Source organism: Zonotrichia leucophrys, chromosome 1A (genome assembly GCF_028769735.1).
Source record: "Zonotrichia leucophrys gambelii isolate GWCS_2022_RI chromosome 1A, RI_Zleu_2.0, whole genome shotgun sequence".
NCBI classification, from domain to species: Eukaryota; Metazoa; Chordata; class Aves; order Passeriformes; family Passerellidae; genus Zonotrichia; species Zonotrichia leucophrys.
This window is the reverse complement of record NC_088170.1, coordinates 39113483-39134159: the sequence shown is the minus strand read 5'-3', so window position 1 is coordinate 39134159 and position 20677 is coordinate 39113483. Positions and strand designations below refer to the sequence as shown.

The 20677-nt window shown below is 55.5% G+C and overlaps 2 protein-coding genes across 3 annotated transcripts; both read right to left on the bottom strand.

Moving 5' to 3' along the window:
• Positions 1–399: 399 nt before the first annotated feature.
• On the bottom strand, positions 400–19229 carry KCNJ4 (potassium inwardly rectifying channel subfamily J member 4). Of its 2 annotated transcripts, none has more exons than XM_064702409.1 (3): positions 18881–19229; positions 6363–6538; positions 400–5171 (listed from the first exon to the last, which is right to left on the bottom strand). In XM_064702409.1, exons 2-3 carry the CDS (start codon positions 6398–6400, stop codon positions 3842–3844), a joined length of 1368 nt encoding a protein of 455 aa, XP_064558479.1. In that variant the 5' UTR covers positions 6401–6538; positions 18881–19229; the 3' UTR covers positions 400–3841. The 2 variants fall into 2 exon arrangements, with proteins under 2 accessions (XP_064558479.1, XP_064558480.1); XM_064702410.1 differs by lacking the exon at positions 18881–19229 and adding an exon at positions 15673–16256.
• Positions 8809–10413, bottom strand: LOC135457468 (uncharacterized). Its single transcript, XM_064732072.1, has one exon. The coding sequence runs from the start codon at positions 10324–10326 to the stop codon at positions 9043–9045; it is 1284 nt and encodes a 427-aa protein (XP_064588142.1). The 5' UTR covers positions 10327–10413; the 3' UTR covers positions 8809–9042.
• Positions 19230–20677: the final 1448 nt, after the last annotated feature.

Genomic DNA, 20677 nt, shown 5'->3' with positions numbered 1-20677 from the left:
TGTGCTTGGTGTTTATGGGATGAAGTTGTGGTGTATGATGGACTATGCCCCCATGTGTGGCATGCTCATGTAGGCACCTGCAGTGTGTACTTGGGCACGAGTCCTCTGGAGTTCCAGTGTGCAGGTGCAGAACACCTGTGCAGAAGGACATCCTGCTGCTGCTGTGTACCAGCAAATCCTGTGGGTATGTGTGCAGCTTGCAGGAACTGACACTGGAGTGGCTGCACCATATTGTTGGAGGGGCTGTGTGTGGCACCAGCAGTACAGCTGCACGAGGAGTGTCTGATAGGCAGAAACTTGCTCACCACCTCTGTTTTCTTGCTCTGGCTGTTCCTCTCCTTCCCTCTGCTCCTCCCCTCAAACCCCTTCTCTCTCCCCTCCCTAATGATCTGACAGCGCTGAAAGATTTCTTGCAATTTTATTATGAACAGCAGGGGTTTAGCTGGGTATTCTTCAATGCCTCACTGTCTTCTCCACCGTGATGCCAAGCATGACATGAAAACATCCAGCAGGTTCAGACATATGGAGGGGGCCGGAGCCAGTATGGCTGAATGATGCTTGTTCCCTCAGATTGATTGCAATCTTGTCCCATTTTTCCCACAAGAGGCCCCCAGGTGAAGGGAGGGCTGGCAGTGCTGACCTGTGTGCTGCCCCAACCACTCCAGCTGTGCATACCCTGGGGCACCACCCCTGCCTGGCACCTCTGCACACTCGCTCCTTGGGGATTGATGGGTCTCCCAAGAGCCAAGGGGACATTTCATCCCCACCAAGCACTGCCACCCGCCTCCAAAGGGTGCTGTACATCTGTGAGGGGGTGCCCAGCTATGAGGGTTCCCCCTCTCCTGGAGGCCACCACCCCATGGTGGATGCATTCATGTGTCCTGAATGTCCGCGTCCTCACACGCAAAGTCCTTCTCTCTCGGTCCATTAGTTTGTTTCCATGGCCAGTGGCAGGCACACGACTCTGAAAGCTGTATTAAAAGCCAGGTCAATACCAGCCCCTGCTTATTCCCCCAGGGGAAAATAAGTAAATAATGAAAGGAGGGGGTGACTTCATTTCCTATACCAGCAAACTCTTGAATTTAGTGCTGAGAGAGGCACCCCAGTTCCCAAGTGGGCAGCATTGGAGCTCTGAGAAGAGGCAGCTCTGCCTAAGCACCAGCAAAACCAGGAGGGATGGGGGCCACTCAAAACCCAGTGAATCCATCATTTCAGTGTAGGCTTTGAGGCAAACTGCTCTGGAAGATGGGCTCTGGAGCCAAGGATCACTGCAGCAGCGAGGTAGAGGCTGAGGTGCTTAATGCCTTCTCTGCCTCAGTCTTTCACAGTGAGACCAGTTGTCCTCAGGGTACTCCGTGCTCTGAGATGAAAGACAGGGACAGGGAACACAACAAAGCCCCATAACGCAGGAGGGAATGCTCTCCTACACCACTTAGACATTCCCAAGTCTGCAGGGCTGGATGGGATCCACTCAAGAACATTGAGAAAGCTGGTGGAAGAGCTCAGCAAGCCACTTTCCATCATCTATCAGCAGTCCTGGCTAGCCAGAGAAGTCTCAGGGGACTGGAGGTTAGCCAGCGTGAAACCCATCTACAAAAAGGGCTGGAAGGAGATCTGAGAACTACAGGCCCATCAACCTGACCTCAGTGCCAGGAAAGGTCATGGAGCATTTCACCTTGCCATCATACAGAACATGTGGCACAACCCAGGAATCAGGCCCAGCCAGCATGGGTTTGGGAAAGTCAGGTCCTGCTTGCCCAGCCTGATCCCCCTCTATGACAAAGTGACCTGCCTAGTGTATGAGGGCAAGGCTATGGATGATGTCTACCTGCACTTCAGTAAAGCCTTTGACACTGTCTCCCAAAGCATTTGTCCTGGAGAAATTGGCTGCCTGGGGAAATGGAATGAGTGCACTGTTCATTGGGTAGAAAATTGGCTCCATGGCTGGGCCCAGAGGGCGTTGGGGAATGGAATTATTCTGGGAATGGAATTATTCCAGTGAATGGAGTACACCCAGGCAGGACAGCTGTTCCCCCACAAAACCTACATCCTAAGATGAGAAATGACCATGTCTGGGCCTAGACACATCTTGTGAGTCTATTTATGCTCTTTCTCAAATGCACTTCCATATAACCTCACTTTCTCTTCCTCTTTTCCCCTTCCATCTTCACCATCTGCCCTCTGTGTCTGCTTCTTCCTCTCAGTCCTGCTATTTCTTTCCCTGCCCTTCTGCTTCTTCCCCTCTTCCTTTTGCTTCTTGAACCAATTCCAAGTTGATATGCTTTTTTCTGCTTTATAGCTCAGGGATTAGGTGGGACATAACTTCTTCAGCTATTCCCCACCACAGCACAGCTACTGGGTGCCCAGAGCAGCTTCCTGAGCTCCCCGTTTGTTTTTCTGTCCTCTTATCATCTGCAGTTTTGAAGGGGTGATTCTGCTACTCCTGAAGGAAAATGCTCATCATGTTTTCACCTCTTTTGTGAAATGACAACAAAGTGATGTTACGGGTCTAGCTTTGATTGATGTTTTCCCTCATCCTCCCTTCACTTGCCTCTAGCACAAAGAGACGCTTTGGGTTTTTTCATGGGGTTTTTGAATCTAGAGCAATGTCCAAAGCAAATAGTATTGCTGGTCCAATCCTGCTGGCAATTTTAATGCAGATTATTCCCTCCATGCACACATTTGTATGACCTCCTCCCTGAGCAAATTCTCTGAGCCTCTTGTGATAGGTCTTTACCAGAGAGGCCCAGAACAAGGGAGCCCTCGTGATGGAGCTTCCAAGGTCCAATGCCATACAAATAGCAAACACCAGCCTTAACAACCCTCATCAGTCTCTACACCAGGCTGCAGCTGTGGAGTCTGTCCTTTGCTTCCAAACCTCCCCTTGGGATATTAGACTTTATTAAAAATAAATAGTTACAAATTCTGTTTTACAGCTGATGGCATCAGGGAGAAGAATGGAGGAGGCAAAAGGAGCAAGTGGAGGGTCTGCTGTCTAGTCAGGTCACCTGTCTGTCATCCCAGCTGTGCTGCACCAGGGAGCAGTCTGAGTGTGGTAAGCACAGGGGCCCTGCCTCCTCTGCCAGTATCTCAGGAGAGGAGCAGGACATGTTTTTCAAGAGGACTGGGAGAACTGGATCTGAGTCCATGGAGCCGAGCTGCTTCTGGAGGTGACAGACACCGAAAGCCAAGGAGAGTGCAGAGCAGCCGGTATAGAACGTCCTTGTCTCCTAGCTTGGCATTTGCCGTGGAAAAATCGATTGCAGTTCTCCTTCTCTTTTATATACAAAATCATGTGCAACAAGCAACAAACATGCAAGTAAACTCCTCCCTTGAGATCCTTCCCCGCTCCCTCCAAGAGTCCCAAACTCTCCCTTCTATCCTCATCTGGTCAGTGCTTAGGTGTTGCTCCTCTCCCGGTGACGGCAATGACCCTTGACAGCCATGGGGCCTACCCACAGTGAGAGGTGACAAAGTCTGCTGTTGCCTCAGCAGCAGAAACACTTGCTGTGAGTCCCAGTCTGTCCACCGAAGGGCAGGGACTCCTGCCACCTCTTCAGAGACAAGAAACCAGGCCTGCTGCCCTCCTGTCTCTGGGCAGGAGAGGGGTTCTAGCCCAAGCTGCACACCCAGAAAGAGCAGTGTATCCTCACTCCTCTCCCAGGCATTACGACCTCACAAGAAAGGGAGTATATCCGAGCAGCTCCTGGCCTTGGTGTATCTGGGGGTTGAGAGGCAATCATGGGAGGCATTATTTGGTGGTGAAAGGACTTATCCAGTGTATGGGTACGGAACAGAGGAGACTGTGGGCAACGGGTGTGGAACGGGGAGGTTGGAGGAGTTAGATGGCTGATTCCCTGCGGTATGAGATTGTATCTAGAGGCAGAGTTGCCTGGAGCCGCTCCAGGTCCAGGTGGCTTCCAAAATCCATCATCTGGATGATACCTCCCTCCTCCTTGGTGTTGCCCCCTAACACTACACCCACTTCATCATCATCTTCGTCTTCATCTTGACTGACAAGTGCCAGCTCATTCTCGTAGCAGAAGGCACTGGGAGGTGGTGGAGAAGGTAGGATGGTCATCTTGCTCTCTTGCAGCTCCCGGGCTGAGCAGCAAGGTGTGCCAGCTACCTCATATGTCTTGTGAAAGCGCGAGTAATCCACTTTGTAGTGGTTCTTCTCCTCAAACACAACCGGTTCAAAGCGATGACCCCAAAGGATTTCGCTAGCAAGGTAAGAGCTTCGTGCCTGTGTGGTCATGGCTGTGGCTTCCACCATCCCCTCCAGAATAACCACAATCTCAAAATTCTCTGTCTCCAGCTCTTCCTTGCCAATCCCATAGAGGGGGCTCTCCTCATCAATCTCATGAACGATAATAATGGGTGAGACCAAAAATATACGATCCAGACCCACATCGTAGCCCACGTTTAGGTCCCGCTGGTCCAGGGGGAGGTATTCCCCTTCCTCCGTCATGTAGGGCTTGATGAGCTGGGCTCGGACATGGGCCTCCACGATGTGACTCCTCCTCAGGTTGCCCACCCTCCACATGAGACACAGTTTGCCATCCCGCACCGAGATGACGGCGTGATGGCTGAAGAGGAGGGTCTGGGCCCGCTTCTTGGGCCTTGCCATCTTGGCCATGATGGTGCCAATCATGAAGGAGTCAATCACGCAGCCCACGATGGACTGCACCACAACTGCCATGATGGCCAGCGGGCACTCCTCAGTCACGCAGCGGAAGCCGTACCCGATGGTTGTCTGCGTCTCCACTGAGAAAAGAAAAGCCCCCAGGAAGCTGTTCACGTGCATGATGCAGGGCTTGAGCAAAGAGGGACTACCTGCCACGGCCGGTGCATTGAGGTCGCCGTGGAAGAAGGCGATGCACCAGAAGAGGAAGCCGAAGAAGAGCCAGGAGACCAGGAAGGCGGCGGAGAAGATCATCAGCATGTACCGCCAGCGCGTGTCCACACAGGTGGTGAAGATATCGGCCATGTAGCGCTGGGATTTGTTGCTCAGGTTGGCAAAGTAAACGTTGCACTGGCCGTTCTTCTTCACGAAGCGGTTGCGGTGCTTCCGCCGGGGAGCATGGCCCTTGCCGTTCCGGCTGTGCCCGTTCATGCTGCCCAGCGTAGAGACCTTGTGTCCATCCTCCTCGGTGGAGACAATGCTGTACCTGGGAACAGAAGAAACAGGCACTTCCGTCAGGAATACACGAAGGGTAACAGCAACCACCGAGACACCAAGGGCAGGAGGCATGGGTGGTTCGCAGGGGAGCAGTACCACCCTGTTGGATCTCACAACAGCACGTGTCAGTGATTATTGCACCATGGTGCCAACCTGACCAAGCTGGTGGGCATCCACCGCAATGTTCACTGAGTGTTGCTGCCTGGAAGATGCATCTAGCAAGGTCCTGACAGGGCAACAAAGCAGCAGCAGCTTGTAGCTTGTGGTACTTTCCAGCCTTTATGGTGAGGAGGGATAAAAGGTTTGAAACCTGACCGCAGCTGGGACAGCCAGGAAGCCTGGGAGCAAGCACCCGCAGCCTGACCACGTTTTGGCCCTCAGATAATACAAGGCTGGGAGTTTCTATTTTCTGCTCTGCTCACTGATTTCATGGTGTGTGGTGACAATGTTTATACACTTCCTGCCTCAGGACAATTCTGTTGCCACAGCAACATGTGTGTCTTCCAGCATCTCTTATCCAAAGCCAAAGGTGTAATTTGGAAATCAACAGCCAAAGCACTGGCAGTTTCCTCGGCAGAAGCTACACACACGTTTTCTGGGAGATCTTTCCCCCTTTGGCTCCCCTCCCTTACAACACTGCCCCTCATGTGATCCCGTGACACTTGCAGTTACTCCTTAAAGATGTGATGGTAGATGGTGCTCTGACCACCGAGGAAACCAAGAGAGTGCACTGAAGCACAAAGACTGCTCTGCCCTCATGCCTGGCCAGCTGCAGCCTCACAGGACCTGGGAGTCTCTCCCTCCCACCCTGTGGTGTTGACATGTCAGCTGGAGTCTTCCAGAATGGGCCTCCATCTCACAGCAAGGACAGCACTGGTGGCTGGAGTTGTGATTCCTGGGAACATGTGGCTTCTGCAGTGCTGCTGGAATCTGTAATTTCTGGTCCAGCACCATGCAGTGCTTTGCTTCTCCTCCATAGTATTCCTCCAAGCACTACCCCTGCATATGGCATGTTTTGGGTTGGAGGAGGAGAGAGGAGCCATTCCTTAGAACAGGAAAGCCGCTGACAGGTAATTTGAGAAGAATATATCAAAAGGCAGTCTGAATTTAGGGTCTGAGGGGCCAGATGAGGAGCCGGGTCACTCAGGGCAGCAGCAGGTCTCGAGAGGAGGTTACTCACCGATTGACCCGGACGCTGCCCATGGCTCGCTCGGTCATCAGGTGTCAGGGGGCCGTGGGAGCTGCCAGGCCGTGGGAGCTCATGCAGCGGCACTCACGTGGGACTGGGCAGCTCCAGGTTTCACCTCTGGCGAGCTGGGACCAGCACGGCCATTGCGATTGCTCCTGGGCACGCGCCTGGCAGGGAAGGACAAAGCAAAACCCAGTCAGATCCAATCCCCCCTGGCAGCAGCCATCAGAGCAGCTGGCACAGGCTCCCAACCTTTTGCTCAGGGTGCCCTGGGAGATGTCCCTGGGGCACCTGCTCCAGCCTGGCTTGGGCAGGTGAGGAGCTGATGGTGCAGACTGGGTGCACAGCCTGCAGATGAGGAGCTGGTGGTGCAGACTGGGTGCCCAGCCTGTAGATGAGGAGCTGATGGTGCAGACTGGGTGCACAGCCCGCAGACCCCGCACTCCCCAGCCAGCAGAGGAGCAGGGCTGGCCGGTCACCGCTCTCCAGACCAAGGGCACAGCAGCTGAGCCGCTCACAGGGCCCTTGCCCTGAGCTATTATATTAATATCAGAGCTTACACAGGGGCGAGAGCTCAGCCAGGCTAAATACCTCTCACACAAGGACTAACAAAGCACAGAAATGCACAGCAGCCCTCAGGGATCCCCGTCAGCCCACCCTAACCCTGAGGGAATTTTTTCCAGGGTGTGCAGAACACCCTGTTTCAAATAAAAGAAGGGAAGCAATGGGTAGAGCCCAAAAGAACTGACGGAAAGGAAGGGCTCAGGGGTAGCCAAAGAGAAGCCAGTTAGAGGAAACAAACCTTGCGACATGCCCTGTGTATAGCATCCAAGGAGCAGCTCAGCAGCAGAGTCCTGGGAGGATGTCCAGCAGATGTCCCAACCCAGTCCCCCCAGAATGGAAGGATGGTGAAGCCAAAGACTCAAGAGCCAACCTATTCCACCTGCCCAGAGCTGCTGGGAAGGGAAATGCACTGAGGGGGTAATGACTCACAGATTAGGAAGGGCTTTGTACACCCATGCTAATCCTGCACTGTAGCCTTTGGATTACAGCAGCCAGTGCTGAGTGTGGATGCAGACAGCCAGCTAATCTATTTCCTCCCAGCCTTGCCAATGAACAGCCACTGGTTGCCAGATATGGGAAAAAATACAAGGATTTTGGGATCAAATGTAAGGCTTAGAGCAGCTTGCAAGTGGTTGTGCATGGACAGGAGAGAGGAACAGCAAATGATGTTGCCTAGGATGGAAAAGCTGTGAGAACCACCCTTGCCCCATCATCAGTGCCCCAGAATGGGACTGCATGTGGCCAGAGGTGCCCACCAGCTTTGCCCAGTTAGGACCAGAGCTGGAGAGCAGCAAGAAGGGAGCTCCACATATCACCTCTGATGGGATGAAGACTACCCAGTTACTGAGGCAGTTAAAGCTCTGCAGCAATGCAAATATGGGTGTTCAGACCAAGGGTATTATGAGAGCAGTAGAAGAAAATAACCTTGTAATCCACAACTCACCACACAGAGAAAAAAGGGAACAGCTGCCCAAAAATCCCCATCAGGAAAAAGCACTTTGACACTGAACTCTGCCAGGTCCCATCACCTCACTGCCCTGCAACGTCCAAGTCTTCATGAAGTTGGTTTGGCCAGGAATTTTTGCTGTCCAGATGGGTAAACCTATAGCAGACTGGGGCTGGTAGCCTAAGTTAATCAGAAATGTTGATGTGATGGAGAGAGGTCACTTCATACCCACAGATGGTCCTGCTGGGATGAAGCTGACCAGAGCCATTGCATGTTGAGTTCAGACTGCAGGGTCCCACATGGCTTTGGGAGATGGCAAAGGTGGGCAGTTTATGTACAACCCTCTGTGCCAGCCCCAGCCAGGAGAGGAAAGACATCCTCTTCAACTGGCATCATTCTCAGCCAGCCTGGATATGCCAAGCTCATCCTTAGCCTGCACTGACCCTGATAACACAGGGAAGGCCCTGTCACAGCTCACACATATGAGTAATTCACAATTTCCTGGAAGTTTCTACAACCAACAACTCTCTTTCTCCAGCTGCAGAAACAGGTGCACCATTTCTAGAGATTTTGGATTTCTGGCCCCGGCAGCAGCCAGCTCCAAAAGAAAGGGAGGAGGACCCAAGGCCCTCTGTGAAACCGTGTGCAGCAACGCCTGGATCTCTGCTCCTCACCTTTCCCCCCTTCCCAAAAAGGGGCAAAGGACAAAGATGAAATACAAGGGCTTTGTTCATGACCAGTTCAGGCTGGTACAGCTATGGGCTGGGATGAGCACGCTGTGTAAGAACACTGCATCCTGTGCTTCCTCCTAGCTCCCACATGGAAGCTCATGTCAGCCGGGGCTGTGGCAGAGCCTCTTGCAGAGTCCACCAAGGCTGGACCGTGCAGCTCAGAGCCTGGGCAGCCTTTGCTGCTGGCTCCACAGTGCCCGAACAGAGTATCAGCAGCTAAAGTCACACCAGTACCTGCAATTGGTACCTAACGACAAGGAAAGTATTTCCGTAAAGGATGAAGGCTACCAGTCTGAGCACACACATTTGAGAGTGGCAAAGTAAATGCTTTTATTTGCAGTAAATGGTTACAAGTGGGAGAACGATGGCCTCGGACCGTGCATGGATCCATGGAACTCACACAGAACTACACTCATAGATCTTTCTCTGCTTAAAATTTGAGAATTTTTCTGGTGGATTCGAGGACCTCAGTAACAATGGGCAGCATTTCTGAGGCAGGAACTACCTGAGGGAGGCATCTTTGCCCATTATGAGCTCGTGGGGGTTTTGCCTGGTGAAGTATAAGTTCTGTTTCACTGCTTCTAGACCAGTCTGTTCTCAGGTTTTCATTCCCCAGCTTGCATCTCTCCAGCTGTCCTTGGAGAATAAAGATCTTCTGCTTCAGCCTCTCCATGTTTGTTTCGGCATTCAGAGCCCGCTGGGTCATTATCTGAAGATGACATTCAGTCTCCTGGACTAAGGATTGGAGCTCTTGGACTTCCCTCTCCCGCTCAGCCTGGCTGGCCTTCAGCTGATCCTGCAGGCTCGCCACCATGCACACCTGTCTCTTCAAGTTGTTCTGGAAGGTCTGGAACATTCTCCTGACCATGACATTGTCCTTCCTGAGTGCATCATTCTCGCCCCCGAGCCTGTCATACTGCTCCCTGAGCACGTCGTATTCCTCCCTGAGCACCACGTCCTCGGCCATGAACACAGCCCTGTCCTTCGTGAGCTCTTTGAACGCCTGCCTGAGTGTGAAGTTCTCCGCTGCGAGCATGATGTTGGCGCTCCTGAACATTTCGTTCTCCGACCTGAGCATGCTGTTCTCCTGCCACAGCAAGTCGTAGGTTGGCTGCAGGGACAGGGACTGTCTGTCCTCGCCGTCCTCCCCGTGCAGCACGTGGGGCTCCGCTCCCGTGGTGCTCTCTGGGTGTCCCACAAAATGGTCAATGGCATGGGCCTGTGTGGCAGCGGCCTCTGTCCCCAAGTGCTGGCCTGAGCTGTGCTGGAAAGAGTCATGGAAGCCACTTGGTGCTGTACCGGCCTTTTGGGGGGCAGGCAACCTCTGATGCCCAGGAAGGTGGTAGGTTGGGCTGGGCTCCTCATCTCCATCCAATCTGCCAGATATTCCCATGTCTTTGTAAAATGGCTCCTGAAGCTCCTGATCTTCCTTCTCAAGCTCCACTGCATGCTTGGCCAACCCCACCTGTTTATCTTTCACCATGTAAGCGTCCCCAGGAGTTACGAAAAATGTCGGTTCTCCCAGATCCTCTGTCTTATTTTCATCTGTGCTGTCGCTGCTCTTGCACAAGGGTGAAGGAACATCAGAATGACAGGAGTTCCCTGATTCTTTGCTGTCATCATCACCACCATCATTGTCATCATCACCTTGCAAACCCTGAGATTCTGGGTAGACCATCATCATTAGCCCAAAGATGCGAAATGGCTTCGACATTTTTCAGGATGCTCTCAGCTGCAGTAAGCAGGAGAATCCAAATTGTGTTCCTGGAGTGCAGGCCATGCAGGCTGTTGACACTGACAAGCAGTGTGCCACCTTCTGCAGCTTCAGCAGTGCTTGTTGTGGCCACCAAAATCCCTCTGTTCAGAACACCAGGATCAGGAGGTGTTCAGGAGGGAGAGGAGAGGAGAGCCACAAACCTCTGGCTCTGGGGACACCTGGAACCACCAACATTCCAAGGTCTGTGATGTCGTCAAGTTCCATGTGTGCTGAGTTGTCAGAAGCAGGGGAGGGGGAGGAAGCAATCAACTGCTGTCCTGATTCTGTCTAGGACTGCGTTAATTTTCTTCATAGTAGCCAGAACAGTGTTGGACTTAGTATGAGAATAATGCTAATAATGCTAATGCTAATAATGCTAACAAACAGACTTGTCGGAGCTGTTGTTAAGTAGTGGCTTACTCCAAGACAAGGACTTTTCTGTTGCTCGTGTTCTGCCACTGAGGAGATGGACAGGAATCCAGGAGGGAGCATGGCCAGAACAACTGGTCCAAACTAGCCAGAGGGATATTCCATGCCACAGAATATCATGCCCAGAATATAACTGGGGGATTTAACTGGAAGGGGCTGATGAATGCCTGGGGATGTGCTGGGCATCAGTCACTGGGTGGTGAGTAATGGGGTTGTGCATCACATGTTTCTCTTGGATCCTGTTATTCTCTCTCACTGTGCTTATTATTACTATTACTGTTTTATTATTATTATCATTATTGTTGTTATTATTATTACTGATAATAATATTAATATTATTAACATATTTATTATTGTTATATTTTGTTTCAATTATTAAATTGCTCTTATTTCAACCCAAAAAGTTTACCTTTTCTTTTTGATTCCCCTCCCCACTGTGGATGGGGGCAGTGAGAGGGAGAGAGGGGCTGAGTGATAGTTAAGTTGCCTGCTGGGGTTAAACCACAGCAGCTACAAAAGGTGATTTTGGCAGCATGAGGATAAGCTGTCCTCCTGGTGTAGAGCTGACCCCAGCCTGGGGATGCTGCCAGTGAGCAGCTCATGAAGCCACCTGAGACCTCCAGCATAAAGGAGGGACAGGGACAATCCAGCCTGGGCAGGCAGCATGGCCCAGAGGGGACAGCCCTGTCCCACAGGGTACAGAGACATCTCCAGCAGCAAGGCCAAGCCCCTGGCACTTGGCTGGGGCTGACCCTGGTCAGGGACAGGAGACATCACCAGCACTTTGCCATAGGCATCGCTCTAGGCTGAGCGGGCAGTGCAGGGTCCACGCTGTGGTGCTGCCAATCTGATTCATCCCTGCTGCCAGCTGGCACAGGGAAGTGTTAGTAATACCCAGTGCCACAAACTCGGAGCGGCACGAGCCAGGAGACGGACAGAAATAAACACGTTTCCCACTTCCACCCCAACACACCCCCGCAGCGCGTGGTGCCGCCATGGGAAGAACAGACAGGCAGGCAAGAAACGCCTGGGCTGGGCACTGCTGCCACATTGGGTCACTGTCCCTCCTCAGCAGCTGATGGGCCAGGGCCGCCACTGACGTCCCTGCTGGCACAATCAATGCCACCAGCTTGGCAAGGCCTGGGGGCTTGCCAGGAGCCCAAATCCTATGTAAACGTAGTTCAAATGGCTGTGAAAAGGTCCCCTTGCCACTTGGAAACCTGAAACAGAAATGCAATGAAGGGGGAAGGCTCAGAGGTGTCTCCAGCAGAAGGGGATTATGTTCATATCCTGAATAGGCAGCTGCCTGTCACATGGACAAGCAGGAGGAAAGCCTGGCTAAGGACAGAGACACGAATCCAGAGCATGCCTGAGGGCATTTCTTGGAGCTTGCTCTGCCTCCTGAGACCCACATGTGAAGGAGGAAGCTTCAGAGTGAATGGCAATTCCTGTGGAGTGGTATGAAACAAAGCTGGTGCGTGCAGCAAGGAGAGAGGCTAGGCAGGAGGCTGCAGCCTGGACAGGAGCCTCCCCACCCCTCTGCTGCCTTTCCTGGGTGCACATGAACACCCATGAATTTCATGGCCTGCAGAAGCCCCCCGGCACTTTTGGAATCTGCCTTGCAGCGCTGAAACAGCCAGTCAGATGGGCCTCCAGGGGCCAGCAGCTGCCTCCAGCCCCAAAGCATGTGCTAGCCTTCCCTCTTTCCCAAGCCCTCCTGTGTGTTAGATTGAGCAATGCCAGGGACACCACCACGGTGCTGCAGTCATCTCCTCCTTCCCGTGTGACACCGTGCTCCAGCAGCACAAGCCATCGCACCAGCCCACGCTGCCACCCCAGTTCTGCTCTGGCCCCGAGCAGGCACGTGGGGCTGCACTGCTGCTGTCCCTTTCCAAGGGATCTGCAGCACAGTGAGGTCCGGGTGCTTGGTGCCAGGGCAATACCTCCATTGCTCCATCCCCTGTACACAGTGCAGTGCCTCGCACGTCCCAGTCTTTCTCCAGCCCCTGCCAGAGTAGATCATATATTGTCAATCCTTCCTTAAATTTGCAATGGAAGAGTCTCATGAAACAGAACAGAAAAGTCCACGCTAAAGCACTCCCCCACTTCTCTTTTTATAACAACCATATCTGGTGCTCTGGGACATACACTGTGAGCGACAACGATGGAAAAATCCCAGGGTATTTTTACACTCTTAGTCTTTGCTTTATCGGGAGTTGTCTGGCAAATGCTCCTCTCCTGTCTGTGGTCAATGCCGCAGCCGCTGGTCGCGCTCCGCTTTGTGCCTTTGTCCCTGCCCCCGGCCGGCTCGGGAGCACATCCAGAGCCCCGCTGCCAGCTCGGCACGCTGACAGCACGGCAGACCAACTTCTCGCCTCTCGGGGAGCCGGGGCGGAAACACCCGCGGCTGAGGAGGGACCTCTCTGCCTTTCAGCAGAGCCTTGCAGACCCACAGCGTTCAGCGCGTCCTCTCCATCCTCTTTGCAACTCCATCTCTTCTCCTGCTCCTCAGGAATATTCCCAGGGTTCGTGCTGGGGCTCGGGGGCAGCTCTGTGCCGTGGGGCTGTCCTGGCACACGAGGCAGCGGCCGAGCTCTCGTTGCTCCGTGCCGGCAGGGCAGGCGCTGCACGGGCACAAGCCGAGGCACAGCCACCGTGCAGGAGAGTTTTACCATATTAAAAAGGCAACTGACATATGGAAGGCGAGGGGAGGAAGCTGTAATCAACTCTATACCATTTTTATATACACACTTCTGCCTTTTCGTTCAATAATTATAAATAGATCAGGTGCCAACAGTCCCCATCTGCCCCTCAAGGCATGATCCGCTGACCAGTTTCCCTCTCCAAAAGAGGATTTTATTCATGTGCCTCTGCCCGGTTTATATTTTGGAGTGGAGTGAGAAGGGGGGATATTTTTTCCCCCTGTGAAGCTCTGGAGCCTGAGGATGGGTAATATGAAAACAAAACAAAATGATTTGAAGTTAAACCATCTCAGTGTGTGACTCAGAGCTATTCATAGCTCCCTGAAGCCAGCTGCAGCAACGGAGCCAGAAGGATTCTGCCCGTATTATTATTCCAATTACCATCTGAATTAAAAGTTTGAGCAGTGATCAGCCCACATGCTGATGGGAGGGGGAGAAAAGAAAGCGAAGAGAGAAGGAGAGAAAGAGTGAGAGGGAGAAAAAACAGATAAAAATGGGATCCACACAAAGGTCCCCAGGATGACAAAGTCAGGAAGAGGCACAGAAAGGTGACAGCATCACCTCCCGCCTGCTCCCACACCGCCCCAGCGATCCCTGCTGCGGCTGCACCGTCCAGACAATGGCGCTGGGAGAGCGGCTGCCTGCCCCCAGGATCCCACACCAGGTGGGGATGCCCCGTGGTGGGGTTGCTGAGACTGGCACCGGCATTCACCCACCCCTCTCTGGACAAAATGGGGCTGGGGTACACCACACCGGGGCTGGGGGCCGGACTGAGCGGGATTGTAAGGAGAGGATGCTGCTGGAGTGGCAGCTGGGGAGAAGCCCCTGCTTTTTCTTGCTGAGTGAGGAAGGTGGGTGTTATTCTCTGTAGCTGGCATCACAGGAAAAATTAAATGCTCAGAAGGGCCCTGGCCTTGCCGGGGTAGTGTTCTTGGCCAAAAAGGAACCGAGCTTTTGTAGCAGCCAGGGTGCAGACTGCATCCCACCTGCTCCCGAGGAAACGCACGGGCTGACATACCCCCAGCAATCTGCCGCCAAAACTAGACCCCAAAAGACTGGTGCAAAACCTGCAAGAGCTGAAAAACTGAAGGCTCTGGGGTGTCCCTGGGTCCCCACATCCCAGGCAGATGCAGTGCACTCAGGTCACCTCCTCCATCTTCCCAGCACAAGTGCACAGTGCAAAGGGTCTCTTCACTAATTCCTGCATCCCTGGAACTCTCTTCACTGGGCGTTCTGCCCTGTGGGAGCCCTGATGTAAGGCCATTCCCAGCAGTATCCCTTCAGCATCTCTTCAGCACAAAGTGCCTGCCCGTGTGAGATGTCTTGATGGCTTTTGGCTACTCAGGGGACAAGGATAATTATCGGTGTGCAGGAAAAGGGGAGCAAGAGTGACTTACATCATCTGCCTGCCTGCTGCAGTTGCACTCTTGGCAGGGCAGGATTGGACCGCCGGTGACTCTGCCAAGCACCCAGCAAGGCAGGTGCCTGCAAATGGTTTTTGAATGATGATAACAACAGTGACAGCAGCAAGGATGAGCAATAACCAGGGCAAAGCCTGCTCTGCACAAAGCCCCGATCGAGAGTGGCTGCAGCCACTTTTCTGCACCCAGCTGCTGCACGACAGCTGAGTTCCCAGCCTGGCCTGGCTGCTGAGCACTAACCCATCAGCGGCAGGGAAAAACATCTCCCTTCACCCCCTTGTCGCTGGGTTAACAGGGAGCTGAGCAGAGGCAGAAGCCTCCTGAAAGGGCCCCAGCTGCTCCCCTTTCGGCCGTGCCTGCTAGGCACCAGAAACGGAGCACAGGGAGCATCCCAGGTAAGCTGCAAAACCGCATTCCTACAGAGAGAGGATCAGGTATTTCACTACAGGTTTGCTGACTTCTATTCCTGCGGCTTGATCCGCCAGGTTTAACAAGCACATCTGGGGGGTGTCGAGCCCAAGTGCTGCCCAGCTCACGCAGCTCGGAGCACATTGCCCGCTCCCTACCCGCAGCTGTCCCACAGGGAGGGGCTGCCATCGCTGGGGCAGCGCGGTGCGGTGCTCGGGGGACACGGCGGCTGCATCTGCACGCTGCCAGGACAGCGATACCCCCCGCCATGGCCACGGGTGGCTGTCACAGCCCTGCTCCTCCGGGCTGCGACAGCGGCTCCCGCCGGGATCCTGCCTGCTCACCTGCCTGTCGCCTGCTGGCGCTGCCCGCGACTTCTGCCTGCTCACCTCCGCCCGGACACGAGGCTGCTCCTTGGTGCGGGGAACAACGCGAACGGGAGAGGAGAGGAGTTGTGGGGCCGCTGTGTCTGGTCCCGTGGCAGGCGCCGCCTCTTCATAATGCCATCGAGCTTTTCCGAGGGGTGAGCGCCGGCCTGCCCGGCCCCTGGGATCCCCGGTGCCCTTCAGCCCCGCACTCACCGCGCTGCTGGCGGGGCCGATCTATACAGCTCTCCCGGGGCTCTGCCCTCCTCTAGAGCAGAGTCACTTTCCACATCCACCTGCTCTAAGGCTCCTTTCGGCTGGTCAGTCTGCGAGGGTGCTTTAGCAGGCTGCCGGCAGAAAGGGAGCCGGCGAGAGCAGAGGGGAGAGCCAAGCTGAAGGCAGGGAAAGGAGAGCAGGCGGCAGAGAGGCAGCTGGGACCAGGCCAGCAGCTCTTTGTACCAGTGCTGGTACCGCTTGCCAGGGAGGGAAGGAGGTGGGGAGATGTGTCAGGGTCGTTTCTCTGAGCCTTTTGCAGGGGACAGAATGGGGGACGCCGCTTCCCTCATTACGGAACAGCACCAGGCTCCCTCTGAAGTGTTTCAGGAGAAATGTTGCCATAGAAATAAAGCAGCCGTCCAGATTGTGAGGGGCAGACCCACTGCCATGGTGGCAGGGGCGTGGGCAGGGCGGCGGCAGGAGCCCCTGGCTGGCGGCGTGGGGAGGCGCCGGGCCGGAGAGCGCCTTGTTCTCCACCCTCCAGTGCCTGCTCTCCAGCGAGGGCAGCGGTGGGGCTGCTGGGCCAGCACGCTGGTGCCAGGAGATGGTGGGCATCTCCTCCCCAGACAAACCAGTGGGTGAATGCCAGAACTGCCCCTGAAGCAAGCTGCCTGCTGCAGGCTCCCAGGAGGACAGGCATGGAGGTGCATGGATCTCTGGGGCCACGGGAACAGGGTCACATCGCAGCCAGCTCCCATCCCTCAGCAGCCTGTGCCACGGCACCACCTTCACTGCTGCAGAACGAGCCTCAGGGCTCTGAGGGCGAGAACCAGCTCAAAAGCGGTCCTTGCCTGTCCCAAGCTCCCCACTGCCAGAGAATCAGGACCTCTCCCAAGAAGGGGCTCCAATCCCAACCATCACCGTTAAAACCACCTTGTCTGGCGAGGACAGCCGGTGCCTCTGGGTGTTCCCCGTGAGGCCCCTCGGCCCCGGTGAGGGGCACAGGAGCAGCGACGTCAGGGAGCAGGAATCCAGCCTGACTCAGTTTCGCGGCGTTGCGAGGCAGGCGCAGACGGCCTCGCTCAGCCCGTGCCATTCACAGAAAAGGAGCGCCAGCGGGAGGCTGGGAGCCGCGTGCATGAGTAAGGATCGATCGCTGAGACGCCAGCGTCCATCCATCGATCGCGGGCCGCGCTGCCGGGCTGAGCCGGCCCAGGGCAACAGCGGGCCGTGCCCAGGGCACAGGACATCAACTGCTCCGCACCGGTGTCAGCCGGGGCAGGTGCCCATCACCGTGCCCTCCTGCCCCTTGCTGGCACTCCCCCGCCACCGACACCGCCCCAGGGATGCGGCTGATTCCCGGTTGCGGCCGATGGCTGAGCCTGGGGTGGCCGAGGCTGGAGGGGCCGGGGGACCGGTCCTGCCAGGAAACCCCATCCCTCCCAGCCACCTCCTGGCTTTCCGGTTTTCCTTGCAAACCATGGCTGGGGGCTGCAAGGGACAAGGATCACTGCCAGCACCACACGTCGGGGCACTTGTTCTTAGCACCCAAACAGGGAGAGATGGAAGAAAAAAAAGGTGGAGGAGAGGGAACCCACTTTCCTCCAGATCAGCCCTCTCCATCCTCCCCATTTGTCCTCTCCCCACCACTCCCTGTCCCCAGCAGGTTCATGCTTTTCCCTAAGGCACGTATTTGTCCTGTATTGATTGTTATTTTCAGTGGCTGCAAACACCGCCGGGGTGTCTCAGGCTTCTGTGGGTGAGACTTCTGGTGGCGAATGGAGAAGGGGCACATTCCCACGTCTCTGCCCATGCACCTGCCTGATCCCTCCCAGGCTCTGGGTAACCCCAAGCCCTGGGCTCCTCTCCACACCGCCCACCTCCTGTGGATGCTCCTCCCGAGGAGCCAAGGAGGGCACAGAGCAGGGTTGGAGGTAGCCTTGGAGCTACGTCACCTCTGCCGTGTGTGCATTGTCACCGTCTGCCCCTCACAGCACCCCCCAAGGGGAGGCAGGGGAGAAGGGAGAGGCCCCAGAGCTGCTGTTTGCTGTGCCATCCATCGATGGGGCCAGGGCTGGGCAGCAGGGATGGGAAACTCCAGGCTCTTCCCAGAAGGATTTGGATGACTCCAGGCTATTTGCCCAGGAGGGAGGGCCGTGGGGGCTGAGGGGCCAGGGATGTCCCAGATGATCTGCCAGCACCATGCAAACCTGCCATTCTTGCCCCGGTGGGGAAGCCGACCTTGCCAACAGGGAGCACAGGCAGAGTTCCTCTGGTAGTTTGCTCATGGTTTCCTCCTGAGCTCCTTCACCCAAAGCCACCAGCCAGAAGACCCTTTGCACCGTGCCTCTCTGGGGTGTTGGACCACCACTGGCACAATCAGCCATGCTGGGACTAGGAGAGGTGGAAGGCAAGGGAAAAGGGAGCAGATTTGGAGCCCGAAAAGCTCCACAGGCAGCAGGAGAACAAACACATCCACTTCAGCCCCATTTGCACCTGAGGGCTTGAAGATCAGGCCTCCAGCTGCCTCCCTCTGTGTGAACTGGCCAGGACCAGCGCAGAGAGGAATCCACAGAGCAGGAGAAGCAGAAGGTGAGCGAGACCCAGCCCAGGGCTAGAAGACACTAAGAAAACCCGGGGAACTGAAGAAATGAAGTTCCCTGCAAAGGGACCGAAGCCAGGGCGGCAAGGGGGCGGGGAGGGAAGTCGGGGAGGTTTCGAGGCAGGAGCCACCCCTGCCCCTCGGCCCGCGGCCGCCCCGGGAGCCGTGCGTGCATACGCCATGCACACCCGGCAACTTTATTATTCACTGGCACGCTCGCACGAAGCCACGCATCTCTCCCCAAGTTATATTTATAGCTGTTCCTCCGAGCGAACGCAAATGAAACAATACATTATTTTCCTAAGAGAGAAAAGCCCTTCCCGCTCTCCCGCCGGAGAGGAGAGCAGCGCGCCCGGCACCGCCTCTTACCCGGGTCCTGCCGAGGGCTGCCGCCGGCTCCAGCCGCGCCGAGCCAGCATCAGGGGAACGGGAAAGCGGCCGCTCTCTCCATCTCACCATCAAATGCCTCAGCCGGACCGCAGCAATCAGGGAAGTCTCTCTGCAGTCCTCGCTCGCCTCCAGCCCAGGTTTATTTTTTTCCCCTCCGAAGAGCTACTTCTCCGCTGCGACCTGCTCCTCTCCTAACTCTGCCCTGCCCACGCCAGCGCTCTCCTTCTGCCTCTGCCTCTCAGAATTTTTTTGCTCCCAGGAGCGTCCATCCCACGGAGTGCTGATGTGCCTTCGTGGCTCAGCGACGGGTTTAGGTCTCCCCCTCCTGCCTGGCTCCCTCCTCCTCTGGCATGATGTGCCCGTGCCCCTCGCTGCCCCCCTGCTCCAGTCCCCAGATCCCCCCTCTCCCTGACACTCTCCCTCCCGGTGCGCTCCGCTCCCTTTCCCCGGCTGCCTCTCCCCCTCGCTGATTGCTATGCAGTCTGTAGCTGAGAAGTCAGTAACTCCGTGGTAGGATCCAGCAGCTTTCCCTACTTTAGCCCATCCTCGCATGTGAGCTCAGAGCTGCGGAGCCGCCATGGGGGAGACAGAGCAGCCGTCGGCAGCGGGAAAGGGATGCTGGGGCCGCCAGGTGCCCCGAGGAGGTGGATCCTCCTCCTGGGCTGCCGCACTGAGATTGAATAACTCCGTCAGGGGGTCCTTTCCCACCTGGATTCGGGTAGCTGGGCTGACGCCTCGCCCTGAGGAAGGACCAGGCTCTCCCAGCTGGTGCAGAGTGTTTGCTGTGGGGCATTGCCTCCCCATTCTACAGAGCAGGTGATTTCCTGCCGGGATGAGCCATGCTGGGACAGGAGCTGGACACGGAGGGACCTGGACACAGAGCTCCAGGATAATGCACAGCCACCCCGGGAAACCTGTCCAAGAAACCTCCTTTGGGTCTCCATGGCCAGCAGCATCCCAGGGGCTTTAAGAAGGTCCCTTCTTGGTGACAACGAGAGAAGGAGGGGACTCTGCTGCAGCAAAGACAGAGGCTGAAGAGGCCCCTGAACACACAAACAGTGGCCGTAGGCACAGGGACAGCCCTGCTCCAGGACAGCATCTTTGAGGACATGGTTAACCTCTTGGTGTCTCTCATATGCTGTCCCCAGTGTTAAGGCCTGTGCTGAGAAGTCAAAAAAGATTTTTAAACCTCATTTTTTTAATCTCCTGTGAGCCCCAATCCTGCAAGGACCATGACCCTCTCTCCCAAAATCCTCCCAAGACGTGGCACATGGGATGACCCCTGCACAACCTGTTGTGGAGCCTGCTGTGCCCTGCCAGTACCTGTGAACACTGCTGTGGTGAGCACAGCTTGCCCCCAAAACCGGGGCACATCAGCCTCCTGAATGGGTCAGTTCACCCCAGTGCATCCACAGCTGCTCCCTGCTGCTCCTGGGGAGCTGCTGCACCTGGATGGAGCAGGGCCAGCCTGTCCATCCCCTCTGCAGCCATCCCAGCTCTTTCAGGTTCAGAGGGCTTACTTTCCCAAAAGCTCTCTCCCTAGGGCCTGTTGTGGGGCTGCTTCCCAAGAGCTGTATCTGCTCTGTATCTGACCAGTACCCGCCCAGCTGCTCTTTGGCAGAGTGTACCATCCCTCTGTCACCACAACAGGCCTTTCCTCTTCATCTGGTGAAGGGATGAAGATGGAACTGAGACACCTTGCTCCTTCCCACAGCAGGCAAAGCCATCAAGTGCCCTCTGGCCACCTCAACTTCAGGTCAGGTTTCACCCTCTCTG